This window comes from Chanodichthys erythropterus, chromosome 21 (genome assembly GCF_024489055.1).
Source record: "Chanodichthys erythropterus isolate Z2021 chromosome 21, ASM2448905v1, whole genome shotgun sequence".
Lineage (NCBI taxonomy): Eukaryota > Metazoa > Chordata > Actinopteri > Cypriniformes > Xenocyprididae > Chanodichthys > Chanodichthys erythropterus.
This window is the reverse complement of record NC_090241.1, coordinates 18,996,529-19,009,659: the sequence shown is the minus strand read 5'-3', so window position 1 is coordinate 19,009,659 and position 13,131 is coordinate 18,996,529. Positions and strand designations below refer to the sequence as shown.

Below are 13,131 nucleotides of genomic sequence, written 5' to 3'. Positions count from 1 at the left end.
CTCACTAGTGTTCTCTAGCCAGGAAAGTCTGTGTATTTGTTAGGTTTTGCGTGTGATCTGAGGTCAAAGTTTGATTCTGACAAAAGAGAATTTGTTTTTGACTGAATATTTGATTTTGAAATGGAAGTTTAAGGTTTGTACAAATTTGTACAAAGTTTGTAGTTACGAGATTGTTTATAGTTGTGAGAAATGTTGAACTGTTTCATGAACTGTTAGTAATTGAGAAAAACTGTAATCCACATACAGTGACTCTTCCACACCATGTTAACTAAGGTGGCCACACTGGTACCAGTTTTAAGGAGAACAATTTGCATTTGTAAAATATACATGATTTATACTCGTTTGGGGGCACTGGCCCCACCTTAGAAATGCCCCATATATCAAAACAGTGCAAACTAGTCAGATAAATGAAGCACAGCTAAGGCACACTTTTGTTTAAATTACATCTAATTGCAGTTAATGAAAACTGTTATACTGTTTCAGCACAAATGAAGCATGTTTCTGTTACGCAGTCTAAGCGTTGGTGTAGGCGGATGACCGGATGATGAAGACGAATGCAAAATAAACGTTAAGAATATGAAAGTAAACCATAGCCAAACTCAGGACACGCATTAATGACAACCAACAAACAGAACTGAAAACACAGGAACTAAATACTCAGCCAGACAAGGTTAAATAATGACAAACATCTGAATAGAATGACTAATCATGTAAGTAATCATGACAACTCATAAGTAGCCAGAGACTAGACAAAGGAAACTAATGAATACAAACTAAAAATCCATGAAAATAAAACGAAGAGCAAAAATAATTGAAAATCTGTGACAGTTTCTGTATTACCATTTATTATATAAAGGCTTTACAGTTTGTTTGACATTCTGTTGTAGAAACATACCAAGACCACTGAGTGAATGTTCTAATTACACAATCAGGGAAAATCCAGTACTGCATTCTGCTGCAATAATAAAACCCTAAACCATCAATCAAAAATTAATTATTTACTTGTATGCATCAATTGGCCTTTAGGAAGCATTGTGATGAGGTAGGATATCAGCAAAAGAAAGAGAGAAAGAAAGAAAGAAAGAAAGAAAGAAAGAAAGAAAGAAAGAAAGAAAGAAAGAAAGAAAGAAAGAAAGAAAGAAAGAAAGAAAGAAAGAAAGAAAGAAAGAAAGAAAGAAAGAAAGAAAGAAAGAAAGAAAAGGCACATTACAAGGGTTCTGGAGAGAAATAACATACAAAATATATTTCTACACAGGAAGTCGTAGGAGGAGGTACAACATACTTTGTATGCTATGACACAACCCAAAGGAAATGCTTGATTGACATTGTTATTTAAAAAGATTTTGGATCTAATATAACTAGATGAAACTGAAAGGTTTGATGAACATTAACAGTAGAGATAAATGTATTTTTAGGAATATAAATGACACATTCTTCTTGATTTAAAATATACTAAATTATCCCAAAATAAGTATAAATTACATGCTTAGCTGGCGCATGAGAATTACTTAGTGCAAACAATTATTGGAAGACTCAACGTGCCCTCAGAAACCGATGTTGCCTCGTGCTAAGCAGTAGCCCAGCTTGTTTTGGTTGCCTATGACAGACATCAGACCCACGTATGCTTCGATTAGAATGGGTTGATTCAGCACAAGAACCCCGTTAGCTTTCCCAGGTATAGGATTCTTGCTGTGGGCTTTCTGCGCTGCCAAAGTCAGCTCCTCCTTGAAGTTTTGAATCTAAATTATGAAGAAAAATTTGAAGAAGTAATTTATTCAGTATAAAACACACAGCAAAAACATCTTTTAAATGCTTATTTAACTCAACTCATGTTTGTCAGATTGGCGGGTTCTGCTTGTCAAAACATTCATGTTTATGTTTTCACTTTTTTTATCAACTGTTCTTCATTTTCGTTGAACCTGCTGTTCACCTCAGTAGGCGGGGTGGAATGTGAGGAATGGGAATGTGGCTGTGGGATTAGACACCCCCGTAGTCCAAATGACTGGTTATGCGATCTGTGAGGTCACCTGCATAAGACCCTTCGCTCACACCTTGAACTACACACATACTTAAGGGCAGCAGATTGTCCTGGGCCTCCCACAGCCACACTGAGTGAACCAGGGACCAAAACAAATCTAATTTTAAAAATTTTGAAACGCAGGTTTTTTTAAAGTGATCTTTCTATGCAGACTTGGGCTTAATTTCTTGTTTATTGTCTTAAATCAGGGTTTCTGTTTATAAAAATTAAGGACTTTTTCTAAACCTTAAATCGTCCACGGGCCCCTAACTCCAAAAAGATGATCATGACATAATAAGAGCTACTTCAGATAGTTCGCAATGACAAAAAAAAAAAAAAAAAAAAAAAAAAAAGAATATCAGTTTATCTCCATATCCCTTGCAAAAAAAGAAGAGCTTAATTGTATTGAATGTGCACCTCAAATCTTAAGAGCACTTTTTTATCCTTGCCTATAAAGTAATTAAATTTTAAATTATTATCATTTGAAATCATTATGTTTTAGTAATGTTTTGTCATGTTTTAAAGAAAAGCACTTATTTTGATATGTTGGATAACATACTTCACATGTAAAGTAACTGTAGTGTGTTTGGAGCGTGTATCAAACTGCCAAAGTCACGCCCCCCAGTGGTGAACCACTGAAATTTCAAAACGTTTCGAAACACTTATGACATAACCAGCCTTGTTTACTGAAATCATGTGACTCTGGCAGTTTGATACACGCTCCGAACCACTGATTTCAAGCAAAAGATTCGTAAAGCTTCGAAGCTTCATGAAGCAGTGTTTTGAAATCGCCCATCACTAGATATTGTTGAATAAAGTCGTTATTTAGTTTTTTTGGCACACAATAAGTATTCTCGTCGCTTCATAACATTAAGGTTGAACCACTGTAGTCACATGAACTGTTTTAAATACGTCTTTAGCTTTCTGGGCATCTGAAAGTGTTCATTATCTTGCTGTCAATGGAGGCCTCACTGGGCCATCAGATTTTTATCAAAAATATCTTAATTTGTGTTCTGAAGATGAACAACATGAGGGTGAGTAATTAATGACAGAATTTTCATTTTAGGGTGAATGTATACTAAATGTATAATGTTTTAAATGTTTTAAATGTATACTAAAGTGTACTTTTTCGCAAGGTATAGACAGACATAAACAAAAGAGGTTACTTTTATATACATACAAAAATGAACTAACAAAAAAAAAAAGAAAATAGTCATATACACCTAGGATGGCTTGAGGGTGAGTAAATCATAGAATAATTTTCATTTATGGGTGGACTATCCCTTTAACATGTCCAGGTGGAACTAGCGAGCCTTTCGTACATTAATACTTATAGTCAGTAACTTAGTCAATTTATTTATGCAGGAAATTTCCACTGAACCCATTTGTTTTCGAATGACCCAAGTTTGAGAAATGTTGCCTTAAGTAACCTTGCCTCAAGCATCAAGTTGTTATTCACTGAAATCTTTATCATGTAGTGAAATAAATATTGCACCATTAATGTTAACTAAACACGTCATTTCTTCCTAAGTCGACTTCCAAGAAATTGTGCATTCGTACTCCACCTCTGCAACTCCTCTGGCAGCTTCTGTTATACTCACAGTAACAGCATTTGAGAGTGGATAAGTAGGCTCATTTAATGGTTGGGTTGTTGTTGTTACTAAGTCTGATAGTTTGACTAAAAAAGGAGAACTTATAGAAATGTGTCAGAGGTAAGGAATGAGACCTGACTGTGATAAACGTATTCCGTGTGTTGCATTAGTACTCACCTCACACAGGCGACCCAGCTGCTCACTGGCACCCTTGACAGGGTGATAGGTAAATGTAGAGAAAGGATAGTCAATAGCAAAAGGATTCCAACGGGACATGAAAGATGGTTCTCTGAGTTTATCCCAAAACACCCGCACACCCTCACCTTCTCTCCTGAAAAACACACACATATCGTAATGCTTGTATGCTGGAAAACAATGTCAGATAAACGATATCATTGCTTGGGAAATCTACATTTACACTAAACTCTACAGTGGGCTTTAATAGGAAATGCTATAAGAGTTCACAGAAAAAATAAAAATACTAAATAAATAAAACAAAATAGAATAAATAAATAGTATATATTTTTCTATTTCTATTTATTTATTCTATTTTTCAAATTCTATGCATTTATTCTATTTTTATATATTTCTATTTATTCTATTGTTTCTATTTATTTATTTTATTTTTCCTATTTCTATTTATTTATTTTATAGTTTCCATTTCTATTTATTTATTCATTCATTCTATTTATTTATTCTATTTTTTTCTATATTTTTAAAATAATTAGTTGCATGAGTTTGCTTAAGCATGCACAAAATGCACTCAACTGTACAAAAACAGGAACAAGTGGCACATGTCTTTTGTCGCTACATCTGTAAGCCCTTACTACTAACAAGTGCATTAACCACTCAGTGATTCACAATTTCATGCTTTCAATTAGGTCAGCTTGACCCCAGACCCCCCAGCTTCCCTCCCTGCCAAAACTGTCACCATTTCTCTTCCTTTATGCACAGGCCAATGTAATGTTTGCTAAGCTTAGAGGCAATTCCCTCCACTCATCAGATTTTCTTTCATCGCTCCTGCTTTTCTCTTTTGCCATTTTAAGTAAATAGGTTTTAATGAAAAGCCTAGAGGGGATGTCTTTATTTTCCAGGCTGATGAAACCTCAGAAGACAAGAGAGCGCCTGGCAGCAAAAACAGGGCTTTAAAACCTCCAAACATTCGCTCTTTGAAATGTGTTGGCACCCTTCCATATTTTACAAGCATCTTTCACAATAGACTATGTACCATTTCTCCATCAGTCATGGTATGAAAGGCTGTGATTTCTACAACTGTCCATGCAGTCACACTAAGAGACATTCTTCATTTAACACCAATTTGTAAGTATTGCATCATATAGTGGTTCAACAAAATAAATTAAGCAATAAATAGTTTTCCCTGTTAATTTGAGTTTTTGTCCTGCTTGTTGATTGTTTGGTTTCTATTTCTGTGTCAGTGCTACAGGTAGCCCCACCCACAGTGAAATATCATTGGTTTAAAATCACATTCCTCGTAAATGTATATTAAACGCTGAATATGTTCTGATTGGCTGTTACTGTGCCACAATACACAGCGTTTTTACCAGAAATCTGATGCATCATGCATGGTTACAATTTTCTGAACGAGGAAGTATATAAAAAAAAAGATTTCACAGTTTTTTACTTGTTTACAGAATGATTAGTAACCAGACAGATCTGCGAAATCTAAGAAGTTCATGAAAGCTAGCTTTTAATGGAATGAGCTTGGTATAAATTCAACTTCAGGAACTTTCTATCCTAGACAAGAGTTTTTGAAATGGAAGTGAAAGAAGTTATGCTTCACTAGTGACATTTGATAAACGAGTGGCCTGAGAAAAACACTTCTTGTGTGTCTCGCTGAGACTGATATGCCCTTCAGCACAACACCATGGCATACGTAACCAGTGACCTAGCGGTCCTTCTTCACTCAGACAGACTGGGCTCCAGGTAAAGTCAAGCATCTACTGTAATCACTACAATGTTTAGCCGCAGGAAGTCTTTTTTGTTTTTCTGAGCTGATAGATGGATACATCCTTTTGTCTACATTCACTCTGCCCTCCACTTGAATGAAATATTTCAAAATTATGACACATAGTTCTTGCACTCTGAAAAAAAATTTCATCTAAATAACTGTTCAATATATTGAATAGTATTGCTTAATTCATCTAAAAAACAAAAACAAAAAAAACCATTATGGTCTAAATCAGGAAGAAATAGCTCTTTAAAAAGGTAACAATTGCAGGTTATGATTTTTATGCAGTTTATGCAGTCATAATCATATGATTTTAAGATATTACATGATAATCTATGTCAGTGGTTCCCAAACCGGTCCTGGAGGACCCCCAGCACATTTTGTATATCTCCCTATTTCTAACACACATTTCAGGGCTGCGTCCGAAAACTGGAAAATGCTGCCTTCCGAGGAGACATTTCAAGGTAAGAAGGCATCAAGGCACGTCCGAATCCAATGTTAGCTTCACTTCCTGTTAGGGCTGGGCGATGTATCGAATGCTTTTGTCACGCGCATTTCTTCAGTAAAGCCGGTTCCCTGATTACCGCTAAATCGGCATCACCTGCTTTCAAATGAAGCGGCATTTAATAGACAGAACCGTAGTTCACTGATAAGACACGCAATATCGCGCTCAATATCGACGGCGATACATATCGATATTGAACGCGATATTGCGTGTCTTATCAGTGAACTACGGTTCTGTTTATTAAATGCCGCTTCATTTGAAAGCAGGTGATGGCGATTTAGCGGTAATCAGGGAACCGGCTTTACTGAAGAAATGCGCGTGACAAAAGCATTCGATACATCGCCCAGCCCTACTTCCTGTCTCATGAGATACCTTCCTCAGATTGATTTTTGAAGGAAGCATAGATGTATCCTTAGCTGCCTTTGATATCCCACAATCCTGTGCTTTCCATTCTGTGACAGTTGAGCTAGAAAAATAAAGATGGCGTCCGAAAGTTGCGTTTGCTGCTCAGTTTGTGTATAAATGTAAGATTTTGATCAACATATTTCAATTTTGATATCATTTCTATCGAGAAATTACTACTGTAGTAATTAAATATTTGTTTAGTTCTCACCAAAGCTCGCGCTATATTGCTGTAGATCATTAAACTGTTACGCTGCCTCAGAAGTCTGTCCGAAATCAATTTCGTGAGGTACCTTCATGCATAAACGCTGCCGTACAAGTCATTCTCTTATAAGATAGCGAGGCAGCAAGACAGCTACCTAGGTTTTCGGACGCAGCCCAGGTCTTGCTGTCTCTACTAATGAGCACATGAGTTGAATCAGGTGTGATATATGAGGGAGACGTACAAAATGTGCAGGGCTGGGGGTCCTCCAGGACCAGTTTGGGAACCACTGATCTATGTCACACATATACTATTAAGGGAGGATACATGAGAAGGAAATGTAATACAACTTAATTTACTTACAGCATGCATTCTAGACATTTTTAAATCAATTATTATTCTCAAATATTATAATAATTTTCATTATGCTTTTGCCAAAAATTTTTACCTTTTACCTTTTTGCTTTATTCAAAATGTTATATTCTGAGGACACTGTATGTCATATGTCAATGCATTTAACTTTTTAATGTTTAAAGTAGTAATGATGTTTACATTTTTACACTAAGTGCAAATAGCGTCCCTTGTTGGCAAACGCTATTTACACTAGCCACCAACCCACCAATGTCTGGTTGGGCCACTCAAATTTAAAAAAAGACAAAGTGGTATTTAATGTCTTCAGTGGTGCAGCAGTAGCGAGTAAGGCTTGCAAACCTGACTTTTAATGTGATCCACGGTTTGTTCGAATCCGCCTTTTGCTGAGCTCGCATTTATTTTCAATAAAATTAAAATAATGTTCTAAAAGTGGAAATAAACTGCGAACGAGTGTTTAATAATATTAAAAGTGTTTATTGGGTAGGGTTAGGGGAAGGTGTAGGGAGGGTTTTTATTCTCCCAATAAGGCAGCATCCATTTAAAGGTGCCGTAGAACGGCTTTTTAAAAGATGTAATATAAGCCTAAGGTGTCCCCTGAATGTGTCTGTGAAGTTTCAGCTCAAAATACCCCATAGATTTAAAAAAAAAAAAAATTTAACTGCCTATTTTGGGGCATCATTAAATAGGAGGCAATTTAGGTTGCGGCCCCTTTAAATGCTCACGCTCTCCACCCGCGGAGCTTGCGCTTGCTTTGAACAGCATAAACAAAGTTTACACAGCTAATATAACAATCAAAATGGATCTTTACAAAGTGTTCGTCATGCAGCATGTCTAATCGCGTAAGTATAGTATTTATTTGGATGTTTACATTTGATTCTGAATGAGTGTTGATGGTGCTCCGTGGCTAAAGCTAACATTACACACTGTTGGAGAGATTTATAAAGAATGAAGTTGTGTTTATGAATTATACAGTCTGCAAGTGTTTAAAAAATGAAAATAACGAAAGTCTTGTCTCCGTGAATACAGTAAGAAACAATTATAACTTTAACCACATTTAACACTAGAACCGCCGGAGGTCGCTGTATACCTAAAACCGCCATGCGGGTCAATTTTACCCATGCACATTACACCTGTTTTTATACGGCTAAAGAACATATTATTTCATTGTATTATGTCGCTGTGTTCACAAAGAAGTGTCTAGAGTTATGAAATGATTATGTCTTGTCATCAACTATATTTTTGTCCTGTTGTTTTATGTTCAAGGCTTTTTTTATGCAGGCTACTAATCACTTTTCATAACGGTCAAGCTAAACAAGTCTGCACTGACGACGAGAATTAGAAGGAAGTAAATACATATTTGGGTGGTGTAATATTATAATTAATCATAATCATATATTAAGATAACCCATAAATTTAAATGACTAAAATAGCCTATAGAAAATAATGAACAATAATAATTTACCACACTGCATCGGATGTATGATGCGATGACAAATTCAAGCACGCAGCTTCACCTTTATTATTTATATCCAAAGTTTATTGATGCTCACTCTCTGTAACTAACAATCCTGTCCTGAAGAACAGTCAGTCTAATTTTTCTGAGGTTCTGGATCGCTGTCAGATGAGCCATCAGAGTCGACCCAGGAAGCGTCACTGAACTCGTGACCCCGTGGCGGTTCTAGTGTTAAGAGTACATTAGCAACATGCTAACGAAACATTTAGAAAGACAATTTACAAATATCACTAAAAATATCATGGTGTCATGGATCATGTCAGTTTTATTGCTCCATCTGCCATTTGTCACTATTGTTCTTGCTTGCTTACCTAGTCTGATGATTCAACTGTGCACATCCAGACGTCCTGCCCTTGTCTAATACTTGAACATGGGCTGGCATATGCAAATATTGGGGCGTACACCTCAACTGTTACGTAACAGTCGGTGTTATGTTGAGATTCGCCTGTTTGTCGGAGGTCTTTTAAACAAATGAGATTTATATAAGGAGGAGGAAACAATGGTGTTTGAGACTCACTGTATGTCATTTCCATGTACTGAACTCTTGTTATTCAACTATGCCAAGATCAATTCAATTTTTGATTCTAGGGCACCTTAAATAATTTTAATAAATATAATCATTTACACTCTATGATATTATTGCATCCTGTTAATGTACAAAAATACTGAGGTGCAAATAGTATTTGCCAGTATAAAGTATAGATAGCATCTAATTACCATTTACTCTTATTGCAAAGAACTGATACTTTTACATGGTGTAAAAAATCTGTCGCCAGGCTATTTTCACTAAGTGTAAATAGCATCTATTGCTATTTGCACTTAGTGTAAATAGATGCTGCCATATTTTTATTATTTGAACATTCATGGATAACAGTATGCGGGTTTGAAACAACATGAGGGCAAGCGAATAATGACGCAATTTTCATTTTATTTCATTATTGACTGATAATAGGAATACTTTTGGTTTGTGTCATAACTGATCACAACATGCCAGTTTGAAAGAAAATTGCATATAAGAGCTGCAGTGGAAGATTTTAAGGAAAATATAGATGAAAAAATGAAAAGCTAACAGGTATGGAATGAAATGAGAGTGGGTAAAATAATTGATGAAAAAAAAAAAAAAGAGCATTTGAGCACATGACCCTTTGTTTTCAGTGTACACAGAGGTGTCACTGCTTGGAATCTTTACATAAATATATAAACCCTTTTATGAATTCAGATGCATATCTTCAACACAAGAGAATCAATCCAAACATGTGCACAGTTGCTTAAAACGTGCACGTTGCATTTCCAGGTGTGTCATATTTTGGCAAAAACCAACAGACTACAGAACACACCTTAAGCAGGAGCAGTTCCTGCCAAACACACATACCTTAAAGCTACAGCGAAAGAACGACTCTTTAGATAGAAAAAACATAACTACAGGGCAAGGCTGTGTCTCCAGCTCTCCCGATGCTGCCTATGTTTACACTAACACTCTCAGACCTTGACAATGGCTGCTGAGGTCTCGCAGGCTACACCCTGCTGAATAAACCGTTGTGTTGAGAGAAAAAGAGAGGAAAGGTGATTATGGGATGGCACAAAGCCCGACTCAAAAAAAAAAAAAGGCTGAAAATTAGACTGTTTGTTGAGTATGTAAGGTTTTTTTTTTTTATGTTTGCTTAAAAGCGTAAAGTGTGCTTTATGTGTACATGAGCAAGTACACACACATACATCGTTTGTGCAAAAGCAGTTGTGTATTTTACTGTGTGTGTGTGTGTGTGAGTTGATCCAGATGATTCCAGAGGTAAGCTATCAGTACGCGAGGGCCAGTTGAGACAGGCAGAGGGCTGGGCTGCAGCAGCCAGCGGGCTGGGACATTCAATGTTTATGGTACAGGCTTGAGCTTTCACTGATCATTGCCACTCACTCTCTTACACACACATATGCACAGACTATTTCATTCCATCACTCTACATGATTGAGAAAGATTGAGAAGGGGAGGGAAAGGAAGGGATGAAAAGAAAAGGTGAAAAAGAGAAGGTGAAAAATGGATGCTAAGATCCGTCATGCATGACGCACAAGCTTCCCTTAAACGCGTTACACACAGGAGTGCATTCCTAGAAATAAAGTCACAGTAAATTTGATGTTTCCTGCTGGCCATAAAATTGGAAAAATGGCCAGCAGGAAACACTACATTTAGCGTACAGTACACTACATGTACTGTACTTGCAAGAATGTTTCTCAAACATAAAGATGAAAAAGAGTGATTTTTAAAAATGTCAATTACAACAAACAAACAAACAAACAAAACAAAAAAATATTGTTTCATAGTGCATAATGTTCAAACAAAGAAAATAATAAACATAGATTTGTTGTAAAATATCTCATTTTTGTAAAAAGGGTAAAATAAAATTTATTTCTAAAATAAATATTTATTTATTTTTAATATTTACACAAAAGCAACTGTCACTCATTTTAATGTCAGTAGTATGAGTCCCTCCCCCAGAGGCAGATTTCACAATTAAATGCCTTAAAGGATTAGTTTACTTCAGAATAAAAATTTCTTGATAATTCACTCACCCCCACGTCATACAATATGTTTATGTCTTTCTTTTTTCAGTCGAAATAAAAATGAAGGTTTTTGAAGAAAACATTCCAGGATTTTTCTCCATATAGTGGACTTAAGAGTTTTAAGGTCCAAATTGAAGTTTCAATGCAGCTTCAAAGGGCTCTACATGATCCCAGCCAGGGAATAAGGGTCTTATCTAGAGAAACGATTAGTCATTTTCTAAAAAAAAATAAAATTGATGTAATTTTTAACCACCCTTCTTGCCCTTCTTTGGGATGCACCACGCATCGTGTTGTAAAGGTCACACGTAGGTGAAAGTACCGATGCAGTATCTCCAAAACCAATCCAGTGTCTACAAAGTCAAATGCCCTTTACAAACAAAGGTAAAACAATGATGTCGGACAATTTTGAAGTTGGAGGAGAAAATGAGTTGGAGTTTTTCGTGACCTTTCCAACATGATTACGTAATGCGTGGTGCAAAGCAGTGCAAGATGAGCATTTGTGGTTAAAAAGTATATAAATTATTAATTTTTAAGAAAATGAAGATCGTTTCGCTAGATAAGACCCTTGTTCCTTGGCTAGGATCGTGTAGAGCCCTTTGAAGCTGTATTTATACTGCAATTTGGACCTTCAACCCATTGTACCCCAGTGAAGTCCACTATATGGAGAAAAATCCTGTAATGTTTTTTCCTCAAAAACCTTAATTTCTTTTCGACTGAAGAAAGAAAAACATCAGGATATAAACAAATAAAACAACACAAATATTACAAAATTTGACATTAAAAAGTGTAAAAGTCACTCGTTTTTCGAAAGAAACACTGTCCAACAACAACGTGCAGGTGTAGTTACAGGGGGAATTTGCATCTCTCGTGCCTCCCTTGATCACATAGAAATAAAGCAGAACCCCTAAAGCGTGCGGTGGGTTTAGTGGGGAGTAATTGAGAATGAATGGTGGAAAGTCACGTAAGAGGAGGCAGTGCCTCCATCGCGCTATGATTGGACATGATCGGTTATGGTTGGACATGATTGGTTCGTGCGATAAATCTCCCCTCGTTTTCATGTGCGTTCTCGTCAAATCGGCCTGAATAAAGACAATGATGGCGTTAATGGGTAAGTAAATGAGTAAGTAAGTAAACAACTGTCACTTAGATATCACTGCTTTATGTAATTTCAAAATCAAACTCGAAATGGACTGAAAACATGATGACTGCGGGGGTTTTTAGTGAGCAATCAGTGTGGTGAAACTGAAGACTGATTTTTGTGTCTGTAATCACAGACCAGTGTGTACAAGCTTGATGACTGCTGAAAATAAATTGACTATTACAAAGGAGTTACAAAAATTAGTTCACAATTTTTTTTTTATATATTTTTTAATTCTGAAGTGAACCAATCATTTAAAAAACTGCTTTTGTGTGAAAATATCATCTCATGTTATAAACTGACTGCCTGTCTATTACTTTCAGCATGTTTACATGTTTTTCGTTGTTTTGGAGTCTGACAAAAAAAAAAAAAAGCAGTTTATTTAGAGATTTTAGACACTTAAGCATCAGTTGTGATTCATTATATGCCACTACGCATTGATTTTTAAGGAATCTACAAATGGTGGTGGATGTAAATCTCTGATAGTGACTCAGTGACATCAGGGTCATTATATGATTGGCTTACCATATAATTGTTCGAAACATTGGAGAAATTTTCTAATGCCATTTCATCTTTCAATGATAGAATAGATTACTGAAATAGAGAAACACCAAAAAGAACCTTTATAGAAAAATGCTTCATCCCTCATCATATCAGTGCCACTGAATAAACAACGAGTTACACTGAAATCACAAATGTAGCTTAAATAAGGAGCAACCTCACTGACAAGAACATGGCAGTCAATGGTAAATCATTTATCATAACCTCAAATGACACAAGAAAAAAATAAAATTATTCAAATAGCACTGTTGGTTTAATTTAGGATTAATGACTTTAATTTTTGAAAAATTTCCAGATTGAAATGTCA

At 35.9% G+C, this 13,131-nt stretch overlaps 1 protein-coding gene across 1 annotated transcript in view; it reads right to left on the bottom strand.

Moving 5' to 3' along the window:
- Positions 1-840: 840 nt before the first annotated feature.
- tprg1 (tumor protein p63 regulated 1) overlaps positions 841-13,131 on the bottom strand; it is a 35,006-nt gene continuing 22,715 nt past the window's right edge. The window contains exons 5-6 of the mRNA XM_067372760.1: positions 3,787-3,940; positions 841-1,739 (exon numbers count right to left, since the gene is read on the bottom strand). Coding sequence (XP_067228861.1) covers positions 1,545-1,739; positions 3,787-3,940 — 349 coding nt within the window. The 3' untranslated portion in view covers positions 841-1,544. The remainder of the gene's footprint in view (positions 1,740-3,786; positions 3,941-13,131) is intronic.